The sequence below is a fragment of the Leptidea sinapis genome, chromosome 38 (genome assembly GCF_905404315.1).
Source record: "Leptidea sinapis chromosome 38, ilLepSina1.1, whole genome shotgun sequence".
NCBI classification, from domain to species: domain Eukaryota; kingdom Metazoa; phylum Arthropoda; class Insecta; order Lepidoptera; family Pieridae; genus Leptidea; species Leptidea sinapis.
Genome location: NC_066302.1, coordinates 5,148,823 through 5,168,469, shown reverse-complemented (window position 1 = coordinate 5,168,469; position 19,647 = coordinate 5,148,823). Strand labels below are relative to the sequence as shown.

At 33.8% G+C, this 19,647-nt stretch overlaps 1 protein-coding gene across 3 annotated transcripts in view; it reads left to right on the top strand.

The window, feature by feature from the left end:
- The window catches only part of LOC126975822 (ankyrin repeat and BTB/POZ domain-containing protein 2), a 108,641-nt gene that overhangs the window by 35,039 nt on the left and 53,955 nt on the right, over positions 1 to 19,647 (top strand). For 2 of the 3 annotated variants that reach the window (XM_050823846.1, XM_050823845.1), the window contains exon 1: positions 15,232 to 16,397. The exons of the other annotated variant lie outside the window; for it this stretch is intronic. In XM_050823846.1, the coding sequence (XP_050679803.1) occupies positions 15,232 to 16,397 (1,166 nt within the window). Of the gene's footprint in view, positions 1 to 15,231; positions 16,398 to 19,647 lie in introns of those variants that run through there. 3 annotated transcript variants of the gene reach the window in all.

Sequence of the window (19,647 nt, the reverse complement as noted above, 5' to 3'; positions counted from 1 at the left end):
ACCTATTTCTGCCGTGAGGCAGTAATGTATAAGCATTATTGTGTTTCCGTCTGAAGGGTGCCGTAGCTAGGGAAATTACTGGGCAAATGAGTGCAATTGTAGCGCCGCTCAGAATTTTTGGGTTTTTTATGAATACTGAGGGTCACTGCATTGTAATGAGCAGGGCGTATCAAGCACCATCACTGGAACGTCCTGCTCATCTCGTCCCTTACTGTCATAAAAATAAAACACATCCCGCAAATAAGAAATAATAATTTACCAGTTTTTGATTTTTATAATTACCGACATTTTTATACTATGTATATACAAATTCTTATCAAAATCGATGAAGCCGTTCTTCAGCTTAGACACTCATATAGACATAGATAAATATTTAGAAAAATAAGATCATCTTTGACAAGGTATAATTTTTGTAATGACATGTTCTCACTGTATACTACTAATTCTAATTAAGATCGATGAAGCCATTCTTGTTTTATAGATGGACAATCGGATAGACTTAATTATTTAAGAAAAATAGTCAAATTTGTAGCAGTGTATTATAAAACTAATATTTACAACATATTTAAACATAAAAGAAAATTAAAACAGAATTTTATATTAATTTATTCAAGAGATGATAATAGATAAGATAAGATAATAATTAATATTATAAAAACTGATAAGTTACAACCCTTTTTTTAAGATCAAACTCATGCCATCTTATGGTGATGATGGGTTTATTAAAAAAAACTTAATTTCCGAATATATTTTTATCATTACCACTGATTCGAAAATATTCACTTATAAAGAAATCAGCCATCATGCAGTTAAAGCGGAATTTATACATTCCACAAAAAAAAACTTTTTACAGTAAGACGACCTTTACCTGAAAACTTAAAAGAAAAAAAATATTGGATTAAGCGTTATTTCGCGGAAATCCATAATAATTCAAATATAAGGAGTTCTGGCTCACCGAATTCTGGTACGAGAGTCCATATCTCCCGATGATGCCTCGTGTAGAGGCGAAACACGTATAGAATTGGTTAATGACAAATCTTATAACACATAAGAAAACCCATAACATTTGGATATATATACCTCTATCAGTGTTGCCATTAAATATAATTATCAATATCACGGGTATATCAGCAGTACTGGCAATACGTAATGTAATAACCGGACACAGCCCAAATTCCCGTCCCAAAGATAAATCCAGTTTAGGATTTTTTCGGTAGCACGCCCTGTCCGCAGTCGGGCTGGATGCCTTCGCAAATGACTAAATAATGTCCTCGAACCAGTTTCTGTGTTTGCCGCAAAAAACCTGTGATGATTTGTTGATGTGTCGAGATTGTTCCGTGCGGAGCGGTCGCGACTCGCGCCAACCGAGATATATATGAGTACAACATATTATTCTGTTCACTGTTTGGTGTGTCTGTTAAAATATTAACAGAATCTATATTGCTGATAACCATAAGCCTATGTTGCATCACATAGCTGTTATTGTAAAGGTTTAAGTCAAATTTAACGTTAACAGTAAAGCTGACTTTTTTTTTATTGAATAGGAGGACAAACGAGCGTACGGGTCACCTGGTGTTAAGTGATCACCACCGCCCACATTCTCTTGCAACACCAGAGGAATCACAGGAGCGTTGCCGGCCTTTAAGGAAGTTGTACGCGCTTTTTTTTGAAGGTACCCATGTCGTATCGTCCCGGAAACACCGCACAAGGAAGCTCATTCAACAGCTTCGTACTACGAGGACCGCCACACATCCAGATGGTTGGGATGATATCCTAACTTGTGGCGTGTCGTGCTAAGGTGGAATTCGGCGACAGGAATCAGGTTAAACAGCTCTTCGGAACACTCCCCGTGATAAATGCGGTAGAAGACACACAATGAAGCGACGTCTCTACCCAACGCCAAGTGATCCAGCCGTTCACAGAGCGCTAGGTCCCCGACAATTCGATCTGCTCTGCGTTGCACACGGTCAAATGGATCGAGCTGATACTGGGGTGCGCCAGACCAGAGATGACAGCAATACTCCATGTGTGGCCGGACCTTGTGACTTTAACATAGACTGCGGAATGTGTGGCACCATCGTATTAAAAAAGTCAAATATCGAGTCAACTTCACATTCAGTCACAAATATCAGTCAATCAAGTCTACTTAACATTAACAATAGCTTTAACCGGCGATGTTTGGACGGTTACGGTTAACAGTTAAAGTTATGACGTCATCTAAAAATTGTCAAATGGTGCAACAATTTTTTTGCTTAACCGGTACTTTAATATGTTTGTTATTGCCAAAGTTAATTGATACAACCCAGCCGTAATAATTAAAATACCTAAAGATGTTGCAATCCGAAACTTACGACATATCTATATATATAAAAATTAATTGCTGTTCGTTAGTCTCGCTAAAACTCGGGAACGGCTGGTCCGATTTAGCTAATTTTGGTCTTGAATTATTTGTGGAAGTCCAGACAAAGTTTAAAAGGCGAATAAAAATGAAAATTCTCGGAATTAAATAAAAACAACAAATATTTTGTTTTCCTTTGATGTGTCGCCCATCGTTCAGAAGTTGAATTAAAAGAATAGCTTTAAAAGAATAACTAATTAGAATTTTTATATCTTTCTAACTTTCTCAGGAGGTAAAAAATAAACTTAATTTTACATTATAGTAGGTAGATTAACTACAGTTGCTGTCTATCTATCACATTATTTTTATGTAGATTGATAAATCTTAAGTTTTGTTATTAATTAAATTTATGAACCATTAGAATCCATCTTATATGCCGATCGATATTTTAGGCAAAGAGTGCATTCTTCTATCTTTGTGAGTGACGATTACCGCTACGTGCGCGAGAACTTTCTTTACTTCGATTGGCCTTTGTGATAGTGACATTTCAATTCATAAAAAAAACATAATTTTATTTATTAAATATTTTTTTTTGTATAAAAATTGGACTCGCACTTGGCTGGTTTGTTGAAGTACGTATCTGATAGTGTTTAATACAATCCACGATAAAGTTAATTCTAAAGGTTGTATGTAGCTTGCACGGGAAATGCAAGTTAAATGACTCTTATTCTCTATTTATTTAGAGCTTTATTTCCTTACATCTATGTATGTATTTCCTTAAAAATGTTATTTAATACTAGCTGACCCAGCAAACGTTGTAATGCCGATATTAAAATCGCGATACAAAAGTAACTGTTGATCGTAGATGGGTGAAAATTTGAAGTTGTGTGTATTTTTAATGCTGACTCAAAATCAAACAAGTTTAAAAAAAAATGTCAAAAAAATAAAAAATAAAATTTCGTGTGGACCACCCTTAACATTTAGGGGGATGAAAAATAGATGTTGTACGATTCTCAGACCTACCCAATATGCCCTCAAAATTATATGAGAATCGGTCAAGCCGTTTCGGAGGAGTTCAATGTTTAACACCAGGACACGAGAATTTTATATATTTGATTTCATTGTTTTAAATAAACGTATTTTGTTAATTTTGTAAATAATTGTTGTTACTCATTACTTTTGATATAAGGACCACCTTTAGCGGTAAAAGCCTCCTCCATTAATTTCCATTCGTTTCTTTCACTTGCAATTCTTGTCCACAACTTTTCTCCTGTTTCTGCTATTTCTCTGATTTCGTTTCCTATTTATAGGACACCAGTTCTTTACTTCTTTCGTGTTTTGTTCTTTGTCCTTTCTATTTTAAACATACAAGATAAGACTATATCTTTTGGGTTGGTTTTCTTTCATATAAAAGTATAAAATATATATATATTAAATAGTGATCACTACCATCGTGTTCACGAAGCATCCTTACACAAACAATGGGTTCAAGCTCTAAAGGTTTACGCATCCAAAACACGATAATCTATATAAAATTCTCGTGTCATGGTGTTAAACTTTGAACTCCTCCGAAACGGCTTGACCGATTCTCATAAGATTTTGAGTGCATATTGGGTAGGTTTGAGAATCGGACAACATCTATTTTTCATCCCCCTAAATGTTAAGGGTGGTCCACACGATTTTTATATTTTGATTTTTTTGACAATTTTCTTAAATTTGTATTGCGATCACCAACCCGCCTGCAAAGGCGATTATAGAAAACCCTCCCAATTAAAACACGATAGACACATTTAGACACATGAAATAAAAGTTGCCTGAGGTGTAAACAAAACAATTCCTGTGAACTGTAATTAAACATAATCATATCTATGTTGTAACCGTTACTTTCATTTTGAAAACTGCTTGAGTAACATTTACTTTCATTGCATAAAGCGCGGGTATTGTTCAAATTAAACACAATTAGCTGAACTGTTCTCATCCCATAATGATCAGGGAAAGTCCATTATTTCTCCATTGTTGTATTTCAACGTCATGTTCTCATCTGCATCTGAGGCGGGAACAGCATCAACGTTTGTTTTAAGATTGCACTAACTATCGCCACCGCTTATGAACTACAGGTAAACTACTTTACTAACTATTTTACCAGTTTGCACAGGATGCCGGCCGGATTATGGGTACCACAACGGCGCCTTTTTCTGCCGTGAAGCAGTAATGTGTAAGCATTATTGTGTTTTGGTCTGAAGGGCGCCGTAGCTAGTGAAATTACTCGGCAAATGAGACTTAACATCTTATATCTCAAGGTGACGAGCGATATATTAGTGCCGCTCAGAACTATTGGGTTTTTCAAAAATCCTGAGCGGCATCAATCATCTCTTACCTTATTATCACATTAAATAGTACAGAATTAATATGTGACTGAGCAAGAGGTAGGTAATGTATTATTTTCGAACTGTATGTAAGCTTATGCCTTATAATCAAAACTCATTTGACATTTTCGAGGTTGATTAAGACAGTTTCGTGTTGCTACGCTCAACAAACTCATCAATAGGTACCTAGGAAAGTAAAGTCCGTGAAACGAAGCCCGTTAGTATTTAGTAAAAGGTAAATTACGAGGCTTATCTGATGGTTAGTAATTACCGCCGCCCAGTGGCGTAACAATAGGGTGGCAGGGCTGCCACGGTCCCCTGACCCAAGAGGGCCCCGGCCCACAAGGCCGGTCACAAGGCAAAAATATTTTTTTACACTGTACCTGAGTAATTAATTTTATTTGAAAAGTATATTTGTATAATTTCTGCTTAAAATCCAAAGTGAGGCAACTAAATACTATAAAACAATTTCAAGTTAATCGTTAAGCATTTCAACCTAAACAAAAAGATGTTGATATGAAAAGCTAGCGAATACATGATAAATGCATTGAGATATTGTATAAATGTACATACACTTTTATAATAAAGTCCCAGCCACTGTTCCGGCATTATCTATAAATAAATTTAAATGTTTTATAAAAAAATGGCTCTGTCGTAAAGGATTACTCCACTGCTGAATATCTAAATGATCGGACAGCCTGGGACTAGATAGTGATTATTTTATAGCAATAGAAATGACTGTACAATATTGTATATTTTTATTGAAAAGAGCGCAAAAAAAGAATGTTGGGAGAGTTTCTTGCGCCGCTTCTTCTCTCTCAGAGCGCCATTTGTTTCCGAAGCGGTAGTAGTATCTAGTAGTTATTAGAAATGACATCAAAAAGAATTCTAAAGGAATCAATTTTGAGAAAATAAATGCCTTTTTATGCCTTTTTTTATGGATAATAATAATAATAATACTTTATTTCATCTTTTTCTTCCACTCACTGCACGTAACTTAATTTACTAAATGTACAATATTTATTTTATAATATTAATTATTTACATCTTTTTATCGTTAATTGTAATAATAATTACATTGGAAAACGGTTTTGCAGTGATATTAAAATGGGTGGACCTCTGACCCCGAAACTAGTTAAAACTGTATCTTCGGGGTCAGTGATTCCTCGACAAATGACAATGACCAATGAAATAATTAATAATAAATAGAAATAAAATGTATGCGTGTGTGTGTGTGTGTGCGTTTAATACTTAGTGAGTAGGTTAGAGTAAACTTTCCGTTTCTGAATATGATAATTGTTTAAGATAGGCGGTGGTTTTCTTTTTTACCTCGAAATTGCTTAGTGTGTACATAAAAGTCTTCTCATGAATCTTATTATATAGCTTAGAGGAGAGAGCATCATATTGACGTTTCGCGAAGGCCGTTTTACATTTTATTATGGGACATATTTGGGTGCGGCGTCATCCAAGAACAGTCACGTTGAGGGATAGGGTCGCATATTTTCGTAATATACTCCGAAGAGTATATAGTTGCCGGACCGTTAAAACTTGGCATTCTGAGTAAAGTAGGTTGGTAGAAAATTGTTTAGGTTTGCAAAACATTATCTTCAGGATAGCTCTTTGAGCTCTTTCCAGACTTAACATAATTGTTCTATGGATGAATGTGAAGTCTCCAATACGCATTGGGCTAGCGTGAGGACTACATGCCCCATCAAAAGAATTTGCCACGGGCCCCAGATGGTATAGTTACGCCACTGCCGCCGCCCCTGTTATAATAATAACGAGACTTTTGCTTTTTGCAACTTGGCACGCGCTTTTTTATACATTCCTATGTCATATATACAATTTCATAGATATGGACACCCGAAGGTCTTTTTTTGCTTTTACTCGTATGACAAAAGTCACGAGATGTTCGTAGGATGCTAAGTGATTACCTACACCCAGCGCATTACAATGCAGTACCGCTCAGGTTTTTGGTTGAACCTAAATTTCCGACAGGCATCGCAACTGCGCTTGTCATTTTGAGAGACCAGATGATCTGTGTTATTGGCAGAGATATTTCACCAGCTACGGCACCCTTCAAAGTGAAACACGATAATGTTTCACGGCAAAAAAAACTTGGTACCATCCTAACTAGCATCCTGTGCAAAAAAAGCCTCCTCTAAACTAGTCTACTTATATATATTTAGATATTTACTAAATTCGCATGAGAAAGAAAAACATGTACCAAGATTACATTTAAATAAAACACTTTTGAAAGGATTAAGACGCGTGTTGTTTTGAATTGTAGCTGTGATTTTACATTAAATGTGCGTTTTAGTTACATTATTATTATTGTTTTAGCTAACAATAGAGAAGACGGGCTAAAATAATCTAACACCTCATCCAATAATCTCTAAATAATAATATTGACACACTTTTACACAAATTATCTTGCCCCAAACTAGGCATAGCCTGTACTATAGGTATAAGACAGCAATATATTTAATACATATATACTTAAATATACATAAATACATATAAATATCCATGACTCGGAAACAAATATCAAATTAAAACCCACAACTACGCATACCAAAAAAGAAGAGGACACTGTCAATAAATTTTGCCAAAAACCATCTGTCTATCACTCTATAGCAATACCACCTCTAAATGTAGTATCTTGACTCATTTCATCTTCTGTCCCCTTCAGTTTCAGTCCCGTAGTCAGCATACGTAAGTATAATAAAAATGTAACTTTTACGCAAAATTTAATGTAAAAAACAGTTAAAATTACACGCGTTTCAATCCTTTTAAAAGTTTTTAAAGTGAAACTTTTTCGTCTGTGTGCTGCATGTCGCGTGACGATCGGGCGGCGCCTATAGTTCGCAGCAGCTGACCGTGTTGTGTAAACACTATTACTCATTTAGTTGGAGACATAGTCTACTTTTATTATTTCCCATTATCATCCCAATTTTCCAAGTATAAAATTAAGATTGATAAAGCGATTTTTATACCCTTAATGGAATATTATTCCAAAATTTTTAGTCAAACGTCTATATGGTGAATAATAGTTTCACTTTTACCGTAGTTTCATAAAACGACACAATCCTTTTGTATTTAAATGTAAAGAAAATACTCAGATTAAATCGCTTACAGTGGATACAGCTCATGACGAAAATAACATACATTTTATGTTATTTTACATTATAAGTTCACGATATATGATTGCTTTATGCTTAAACGCTTCAAACATATAGATATCTGCATCGGTCGGAGCTAATGCACTCGATTTTAAAGCTGTTTCTATAATTAGAACATGTAACGGCTCCATTCACCTCGCATCGATTACTAATTGAAGACACGGCTCACGAGTGCATCTCATAATTTGCAGATGACCAGCCAGGAACATTGCATTGCTCAAATGTCGAATAAATCTGCTCAAGTATGCGTTTTGAGAATACACTTGACTTTAGAATCCAGCTTTATATAGATTGAGCTTTAAAGGATTTTCATAATCGATGTCTGTATTAGCATCCGATGATAGACTTTCTCTTGTTTCTTATTACACACCAGAAGAAACCTCACTACGTCATCTAAGTATCTAGTTTTTATTACCTTATTCGCGTTTTCATAGTCGCGGATAAAAAAATGGGACCCTTTACCTATATTCGGGGATCTAATCCATACATCAATACAAACATATTATTAATAATTAGGATTTCAATAGGTATCCAACTCAATATCCTTTTTAAAGGCGGTGCCAAATGGACAAATAAAAAAGTAAAATAGACCTTAAAAAACCTTTTGAAAGAGCTTTACAGCAAGAAAAAGTTGCAAAATTCTTAAAACTTTAGCCTGAAGATCATAATCAATCAGTATGGTCAAAGTCTTCAATAAAATTGTTTTTTTTATATATTTGTTATTTATTTTGTCCCTTAGGATCGTATCTGTGTCACTATAATCTATATATCTATATAAAAATGAATTGCTGTTCGTTAGTCTCGCTAAAACTCGAGAACGGCTGGACCGATTTGGCTAATTTTGGTCTTGAATTATTTGTGGAAGTCCAGGGAAGGTTTAAAAGGTGAATAAATATGAAAGTGTACGGAATTAAATAAAAACAACAATTTTGTTTTTCCTTTGATGTGTACCCCGTCGTCCGATATTTGTTTTCTATAGACATATTTTCTATGACAGAATTTAGTTCGGCTGTAAAACAATTTCATTACAACAACAGGGATCATATTTTACGAAATAATTATTGATGTTATGAAATATTATTGACAAATTCATAAAAAACAGTATTTTATTTATTATATACAGAACAACGTCTGTCGGGTCAACTAGTCCCGTATAAATTACCATTCCATTTTCACGGTTTCTGTATTCGCGGCATATTTACGAAACATGGTATATGTTTCGTAAATATTTTCTGGAATACATAGCTTTTACTGTATATAGGACTTTTGTTGGACACAAAATTTCAAATTAACTATATTTTATTACAAGTAGTCCGCGATTCTTTTGCATAGGCTTCTTAGCAGTGTTTCTAGTTTTGCAACAACAAATGTAAAGAAAACGCACAGGAAAAATACTAAAAAAACTAGGTTTTCCTTTGGTACATAAGTATAACGTTCAGTTCCGTGGTCACTTGGAAGAGAAGGCCAAACTGGCCTCAAAAAAGCTTGGTGTACTCAGTAAGGCGAGACAGTACTTCATTAAAAGCCACCGCCTGCAACTTTATAAGGCGCAAAATCGGCCTCACATGGAAGTACTGTTCTCACCTCTGGGCGGGTGCTCCCCAGTACCAGCTTCTTCCATTTGACCGCATACAACGAAGAGCGGCTCGAATCATCGACGATCAAGTCATCTCCGATCGGCTTGATTCTCTAGCATTGCGTAGAGATGTGGGTTCTCTCTGCATCTTCTACCGCATTTACCGACGGGAGTGCTCAGAGGAGCTGTTCGGGTTGATTCCAGCGGCCGAATTCCACCACCGGACATTACGTGCAAAGTACCATCCGCATCACGTAGACGTCTGGCATTCCACAACCGCGAGTTTTGTTCGAAATTTCTTGCCTCGCACAGCCACTTTATGGAATCAACTACCGGCAGCGGTCTTCCCGAACAAAAACGACTTAGGGACCTTCAAGAAAAAAGCATACTCCCATTTTAAGGGCCGGCAACGCATTTCTTGACACACCTGTTGGGCGGTTGCCTCACCTCTCCCCATCCCGTGAGCCTCTTGCCCGTTTGCCCCCTCTCATATAAAAAAAAAAGAAAAGAAATAGTTGAAAAATTATTTAATGTGTACGATTTAATAATATCTAAAGAATAGTATGACAATAATTATATTAATTCTGAATTATATATCTATCTATCGCGAAAAAGGGTATTAGCAGCTAAACATATATACACACACCTAAATTATCTAGAAGATAACACGATATCAATTATAAAGTTGAGTGAATCCTGGGCAAAGTATTGATGTTTAGTGTTTTCATCTTTACTACGATTGATAGATACAGATAATTTTTTTATGGAATAGGAAGACAAACGAGCGTTCGGGTCATCTGGTGTTAAGTGATCACCGCCGCCCACAATTGCCACAGTTGCCGGCCTTTAAGGAAGGTGTACGCGATTTTTTTGAAGGTCGTATCGTCCCAGAAACAAGGAAGCTCATTCCACAGCTTTGTAGTACGTGTAAGAAAGCTCCTTGAAAATCGCACTGTGGAGGACCGCCACACAGCTAAATGGTGGGGATGATATCCTAACTTGTGGCGTGTCATGCGAAGGTGGAATTCGGCGGCAGGAATCATCTTCGGAACACACCCCGTGTTAAATATTTATAGCATAATTACTGTAATAATTTTACCTAATGCAATACTTAAAATATTATTAACGAATTAAGATTTTTTTTTGTTATTTGCTAATTTAGATTTAAGTTAGCTTTACCGAAGTACATCATACATTATAATACAGCTTTTCTAATAGCACTGAAGTATCTAACAGCAATTTTCGATTTATTTAAGGGTTATTAATGGAAAGTGTGTGATGGCTTTGAGTGATCATTTAACATCAGGAGGTTTTCTTAACTGAATAATAATAATTAAGTCAATGTTACTGTATTGATTGAGGTCAAAGTACTAAATATTAACACACACTTTTTACACAAATTATCTTGCAGTTAATTAGTTAAGCATCTATAGCCTGTGTTATGGGTAACTGAGTCATCTATAGACAATGATATATTTAATACAATATACTTACTTAAACATAAATAAATACATTTAAACATCCATGACTCGGAAAAGAAACATCCATATTCATCATATAAATGCTTGCACCTACCGGGATTCGAACCCGGGACCTCTAGCTTAGTAGGTAGGATCGCTAACCACTCGGCTATACAGGTCGTATACTAAATACTCTAGCGATAGATATTGTTACAACTTTAAAAGTACTAATTTTCATTTTTTTAAATCAAATCAAAGCGTTCATTATTCTATTAGAAACTTCGATCAGTGCCCGCCGTTTTACATATTTTTTTGAGGTTAATATTAAATCATAATAATGGATTTTAAAGAAAACAGAATTGCAATGATTGTCTTATGCAAACTTGGTGTGAAACCGTCGATTAATTTCCAAACACTTCAAAAACTTTAATTTATTATTGTAATTGTATATTATAGGGTCTTTTAGGTATGGCTTTACATTGGTCAAATTAATTTTAGCAGTAATTATTGATAGTATAATATTATAAAACGAAACCACTGATATATTTGCATGTCTGTCAAGACGAAACATGTGCCTACTCTTAAGGCGACACTAAATGCCAGCGACCTTGAGCGATGTGAGTTCACGGCTGCCGGCCCGCCATCTATGCAACAAAGCCAATATTTTCAAAATTCTTGCTTGGAAATCTGTTTATATGCTTACAATTCTCGTTATTCAATAATAATCTGAATAAATGAACCTACACAAAAAAGTACAAGCTATAAGAATAACTTTTCTGAGAGAAGTACCAAAAAAATGCGTCAAAAAGCCAAAAAACTTGTTTAACTTCAAAGAAAAGTGGTAGTTCAAAAAGGCTCGGCAGTGTTAACTATAACCAACAGCAAGCATTAGCAACCTACAAATAAGACTTATGGATATGTGTAACAGGATTAAGTAGTGTTCATAGCTCGAAATGCTATACTTTCGCCACAAAACTTGTCTAAAAACACCATGTTTGCGTGTTTTCTGCTTACTCTTCGCCTTAAGTAAGAACTTTACTTGTGAATGTTTCTGGCAAATAAAGAACTTTGACTTTGACAAAGGTCTCACAGTCATCTGTACGTAAATCGTACTATCGATGGATTGCCAACACATCCTCTTTGAAAGACCATAAAAGGTGTGGGTGGTAGAGCGCTGTTAGACCTCATATTAAAATTTATATTCAAATTCAAGTATTTTTATTTAAAATTGGATATAAAGTCACTTATTGGAAGTAATAGTAGCTAGTGAAATTACTGGGCAAATGAGACTTGACATCTTATGTTTCAAGGTGACGAGCGCAGTTGTAGTGCCGCTCAGAATTTTTGGGCTTTTCAAGTATACTGAATGGCACTGCATTGTAATGGGCAGAGCGTATCAATTACCATCAATTGAACGTCCAGCTCGTCTTGTCCCTTATTTTCATAAAAAAAGAAGCTTATCAACCAACTAACAACTCGTATTTATGCAATAAATTTTCAATATTATTGTCTAGTCACGTGTAATAGCCGTAAATTTCACCCAAACTGTATCAAGATCTGTATACTGAATATGACCGTATTATGAAACCTGTTAGTTTACGCTTTTATACCTTTCCAGTAAGACTCTGGTCACCGAAACTCTGGCCTCTTATTTGAGAAACTTACAGCTACTTTTACAAACATTTGTTGTGTACATCAACAAATGTTTATTACAGCTTCCACATATCATAATACGAGCTTCGGCAATTTTAAAACATATTTTTAAATTACCGAAGCTCAGACTTATATTTATCACAAACAATAATGTAATAAAAAATAGGTTCTAACTTATGAGATTAGCTTAATTGTTTCTTTTCATGTTAGACTTACATTGACACTGTCTTTAGTAAGCACATTTTTAACTACACGAGGACTACAAGCAAAAAGGTCAAATTGGTCGTTTTGGTTAAGCTTGTTGAACTGCCGCATGCAACGAGGAAAATAAATAATAGTTAAAAAAAACTAAAAAGCACGCTTTATATAAAATTCAATTAAAAAATTGAAAATGAATTTAAATTGAAAATAGTGTAAAAAAAATATTTTAGTGTAAAAAAAGCGTGGTGTGCTTTTTAAGATATTATTAGAATAATAATTCTTCTACACCCCACGCTTTTTTTTACAATAAAATATATAATATATTTTTTTTATACTATTTTGAATCTAAATTTATTATTATATTATTATTATTATTTATTTTTCATTTATTTGTTAAATTTTCTATAAAAACGTATTTTTAAAACTATTAAGTACTTTAACATCAATTCCTGCCTTCTCGACTATAGATGAAAATTATATACTTAAATTAACAAAAATCATATTTTGCAAAATGAAAAATTGAATAATTTTATCAAATTATTGTAATGTCATCGGTCCTCGATAAATCTACAAAGTTTGAACGAAATCTAGCCGTTCAAAATGGGTCAAAATCGCACCCAAAAAAGTCGGTTACAAACATACAAACATACAAGTGAAGCTAATATAAAGCGTATAGAAAGCAATTTTTCCAGTAGTAAGTGTGACTGGACTCGATGCTAAACAACGCCGGTTTTGCTAAAACTACGAGTAGGAACATTAAGTTTAATTTTGCTAAGAAGCTCAGGACTATCAAAAGTTGTGTGGAAGACTAGCCATCTAGCCCAGATCGGAAGTCATTTATATATCATCAATATAGTAATTTTTAGGAGAAATGGCCTCCTCTAAGAGACAGCCGACATCAAGTGGTTAGAACAAGCAGTGACTATATTTTCCATGTATACAGTGCTAAGTCCATAGATTCGTGGGCAGATAGATAAGGGTATAGCCAGGGAGCGTACATTTCATGCCCGTTTCATCATAATGACACACAGGATGTTTCAAAAAACGTTGTGACAGATAGTCTATCAACGTATGATTCTAACATAATAGTTTCTGAAATATAAAAAATAAGTATTTAATGGGATGGAAACAAAATGCTTTATTGCTCTTTTCAAACTTGTTGACCCAGGGAGAAGACGAAACTGAGTGATAGTAATTAATGCCATATTACACAATGAAGCATTTTGTTTCCAACCCATTAAATACTTATTTTTATATTTCAGAAACTATTACGTTAGTTATAAATTATAACTAATTAATTTATCTCTAAATAACACGCATAATTAAATGAAGAGATAGTCATGAAAACCAAATTGTTTTTTTCCATCCTGTATGTAGCTTGGCGTCATGCGCCTGTCATCGGCATGAAATGTACGCTCCCTGGGGATAGCATTAAAGTCAAAAGTATTCATTTCGAATTACTGAGACTTAATAAATAGATAAATACATAAAAGTTTCATCAATATTATTACATTTTGTCATAAAATAAAGCTAAAATAAATTTTATTTTACCATTAACCACCACTTCGGACAAGTTTGAGCTGTAAGAAGAAGTAGCAAGAAACTTTTTGCCATTTTCTTAAATAAAACATATATATGCATATATAATCAGCATATCATAAATAAACAGCTTCATTGTCTTACAAGTTATGAATTATATTGTAAACCATATTGTATGTTACTTTAATCCGAAACTTACAACCCGTACTTCAAGGTTATATATTTGTAAACCGTTGTTAGTATTTAGTCAGCGATAAGTATATTGACATATTATATTTAAACGTAAAAAATGTGCCTCTAATAATTAAAATCTCCATAAATTCGAAAGATTCATCTTCTACATGGCAGTACATCATCAAGTACGTATAAGTGTCTACTATTTAAAATAAATTAGTAAATACATTGATTCAAAGTGGCTTTTAGAAATCGATAGAACTTTAGAAAAACAAGTGATTTAATCTCAAATAATATGCAACCGATTAGTGAGCCAATTAATGATGTAATCATCTTGTCTAGAAAGAATTGGACCTTCTACCAGATAGACGACCTAGTGCTAGCCCCGTTATCTCATAACTAATAATTGTATCCTGATCAATCTTAATTCATTTCATTTTGTTAGTATTCTTATAGTAAATAATAATCAAATAGTAATTTGTGTTGTATCTTCAGCCATAAATTTAGAAAGCGGCACTCCACTTTATGGCACCTGTTAAAACATAAGTTACGGCCACAACACTCGTTCATAACATAATCCGTGTAACACATTACAACGATAACCGAAGCGGTATCGCTAATCTGCCGCGTCCGCGCAGCGTGCTCGTACGTAAAAGTAACTGGAGTGGTGGCACTGCCGGTGGAGGGCTGAGTTCACGCCACGCCGAGACGAAGACAGTGTTGTCGACACTCTCGAGCAGTCATGCTTTGTTCAGCGCGGTGTTCGTGCTTTCTCTGTCGCGAACTACAATCTTGCCGTGCTGCCGACTCTCGGAAACCACCGCAAAAGTACAACATGTGTGACAATTTTATTCTTAAAAAAGCTGACGCGTGGGAGCCCATGAAATTCATCAGAGGGGCTGCGAGACTCTCTGTCCGTCACTGGCAGAATCGAGAACCACCAGCTTCTGCCAAAACACGCGCTCCAACACATAAATCCACCAGCTGTGAACAACTGTATCCACCTGTCGAGGAGAATGGACCGTATGGCATACGAAAGGCTCCCAGTTCAGACAGAATGAAACAAAGTGATCATAAACTATTTAAACTACTTGGCAACTCTCGTTCTAAAAAGTTAAGTGAATCAGAAACTAACAAAAAAAGTGTTTTGAACTTCAGAAAAAATGAATCTTCTAATACTAGGAATGTCCATGAAAAATATATACCACTGGCGAAAAACTCTACTTCCTTGGAGCACATCTACAGTGAACCGAAAGCCTGGAACTCACAAAGCGATGAATGTTGTAAGCCCCCTGTTTATCAAAGTAATGAGAAGAAGCAACCTGAAAATAAATGTGATAAAAAGTCTTTCAGCAATCGTCCTCCATGCTACGATGAGTTAGCGAAAAGATTATGCCAGGACAAAAATAAAAATCAACAGTCAACTAGTGGACTAGCTAATAAAATAACTCAAAACAATAATAAAGTTGTAATTTATTTTGGTGATTCGCTTATTCGGAAGCACAACGAAGAAAACCCTGTTGTTCCGGCCGAGAGTAATCCAGAAGAAGTTATCTATGCAAACGGAGAAATGGAAAACGTTGATAGATCTAAGGCTGATGTAGATAAAGGTGGAGGGACCCAGCTAGTTTCCGAAATACAGGTCCCAGAAGAAATTTATTGTGAGATAAAGACTGAAGAAGTTCAAGAAATCTCAGGAACTGTTGCAATTAACAATGCAACCTATAAAAAAGATTTAAAAGAAACAGTGAGTTCTGATGGATTTTTGATTGTAGAGTTCGAAGGAAACTTCGAAAGAGCTCGACAGTTAGTTGAGATTATGCATGGGTCTGATGAGCATCACGAGGCTACAGTGCTCGATGATGAAGAGCAGTGTGACTGGAGCTTTATTCAAGATTGGAGAAAAAGGTAAGTTACTTGATCACACAATCGTCTGTGATAATCGTGAAGAAGTTGTGGTTTCTTACTTGTAGATCAGAATTATATCTTGTGGGTTGATGATGCAAACTTCAGCATTACAATATGAAGATGAAAAATTATATATAATCTTAATAATCTAATATAGCGTCTGCTTAATTTTATTGTGGGTTAGTCTGTCCATAATGTTAACAATCTTTTTATTTCGTTAACCGTAGAAATGATTAAAATATACTTAAAAATAATTGCATTAAGACCCCAACAATAAATGACATTAGTTACCCCTTATAACGGTCATTATGTCTTTAATAAATAATAACTTATTTGCCTGTAATGTCATTTTAGGATCAGTGGTAGTTGTACTAGGTAATATGTAAACATTATCATAAGATATGACTTACGTCTTAAAATTTTATTATTAGCTTTAACGATCCTAACTTTAATAGCAATTAAATCCAGTTTGTAGGAAGATGTATTTATATAGATATAAATTTACCGTATCGTCGTGATCAGAAAAATCATTATACAGTTATATTTAATGGCAGTTGTAGATAAACTTATCGATTTATAAATTCATATTCATAAATTTAAATTCAAAATAGGATTTACAATCATTTATTGAACGTCAAAAACTACCACTCATTCGAAATTAGAAACTAGATAAACTAAGCGGGCTGTATTTCTTTTTAAATAAAATTTCGTTTCAAAAAATACTTATTTAATAGCCGTTTGTTTATATATATTTTTGTTTATTGTCTATTTATCATAATGTATATTTTTATCAATTTCAACAATTCTTTTAAATATCGTAACATAATTGTTTTATACATTTACTGGGATCATGTTGTATAAGCATACATCGCATAAGATTTAATAACTCGATTTAAAAAAGAAAACACATTTTTTTTCTGTTGTGATATAGTTGTTTGTGGTAATCTATAATTATTATATAGATCGTTTAAAAAAACCCCTAGAAATAAACATAATCTTGCTCTGATTCACACAAGGCTAACGAAAACAGACAAATCATTCATCAATGTGTCCGTTTTTATAATAAAATCCCTGAAGAAATTTGCAATCTACAATTAAAAAAGTTTAAAATATTTGTTAAACAGAAACTTTAAAAAAAAAAGCTTATTATACAATTAAAGATTATATAACAGATAAAAGTGCATGGGATTAAAGCAATGTAAATAATTTTAAGGTCTGCATACTAATTTAATTTATAAACAGTAGGTATGTATTATTCTATTATTAGTATATTTTCTTGTGACTTCAAAAAGTGATGCAGTTATCCTATTTTGAGAAATAAACTATTTGAATTTGAAAAAAATATATAACAATTAATATTTATAATTATACATGTATTAGGTATACTATACAGATACAGAATAAAGTCAAAGTCAAAAAATCTTTATTCACTGTAAAACTTTATAAGTTATTTAGTGCAAGTCAGGATGAAGTACAAAAGTTACAATAGCATTCAAATGAGTATAACAATATTCATTAACAAATTTTAGAACATAAATTCCAACTATCTTTATCATTCAAATAATCTTTCACATTATAATAGGCCTTAGATGTTAATTTATTTTGTACGACACATTAAATTTTTTTAATAGGTATTATAAATAAAAGGAAAAGTAGTTATAAATTTATTCTAGCCTGTTATTGTAATTATAAATATTTTACAGCAGAGCTCCTCAACTAGGTTATATTATAAACATTTTAAGATATGTAGTAATATAGTTTACCTTCATATAATACAGTTTACAACATCGTATTGTTTGCGTGTTTATGAGATATTATAAAGTGTACCAACGACCAAGGAAACCCATTTCTAGTTACGCATATTATGTGAAACAAATTCTGAGATAACTGTATTATGATTATCTACAACGGAGAATATAACTGGATGCAATTATTAAATTTTGGTACATCAACCGGGTACTTATAGTGGAAATGAAGTATAAGAGACTATTCGTTTTGACTTTAGCTAATTTATGGCCGTTTTCAATAACCTATCTACCCTTAGTTTAACTTACGGATACATTGCTGTCACCGTTTAATGACAAGATCTTATCTATCCATAGTTATGTCTAATACAGTTATGTCCAATGCTTTATGTCGATAGGTTATTGAAATGTAAGTAAGCGTAAAAGGATAGATATATCTACCTCTAGTAACTTAAACTAAGGATGGATAGGTTATTGAAAACGGCCGCTAGTAGAGAACACGTTTACGTAATCAAACTCAGACTTACATCTTCTAAATTTAAATTTTCTGTTAGGTATATTAATTACATTTTAAACGTCATTTGAAATTTTTTATTACCAATTAAAAGTAAATATAAAAGTAAGATCATGTAATATAGCTTTTTTCTCAAGGACACAATTGCGCTTCATATGTTATATTCAACGGAAAAATGTAAGGTAATACGAGTATACCTTAGTTGTAGTGCCGCTCAGAATTTTTGGGTCTTTCTAGAATCCTGAGCGTCACTGCATTGTAATGGGCAGGTCGTATCAATGACCATCAGCGTCGGCTCGCCTCGTCCCTTATTTTCATAAAAAAAATACCTAATGTTGGACTCGCAAACATCTCATCATCATAATATCATGCTACTCCATTCTAATACTCCTCCAATTAAATAGAACAGTGAAATATAAAAGTATAAAAGCTCAGGAAAACAATTTAATAACATGTTTTTGATATCAAACGCCAATAATGTCGGATAATGGTACTCCCAGTGAGAAAAGCAGTCCAGTCCAAAACAAAGCACAACAGTCCACAATAAAGCATTTGATTACTCATATAAAAAGATTACAAAATTACAAACAAATGACAAGGAAAGAATCCAATAATTTGGTAATTTCTAGAGCACTTAACATTTGAGGTAAAAACAATTTTGAAGCTTTTTCTTATAATCATAAGTTAACAATGAATAATAATTATAGCAAGTTGTACATTTTCGGCATTGTATGTATCTATTGCTTCATTGTGTTCTATCCCCTGATTTCCCATGGCACGTTCCACGTGGGTAGTCAGTAATGTCACCAGACTAGCCCACTTAGTCGCATTAGAATAAAGACAAAGGCGTAACAAAACTGTAAAGTGTTTTTATTACTTATAAGGTCTTATAACGTCATTATTCTTTTAATATTCAACTTTATAAGTACTGTAATAGCTATTGAAATAATTTAATAGCAATATCTTATTGTCATTGAGGTTAGATATATAC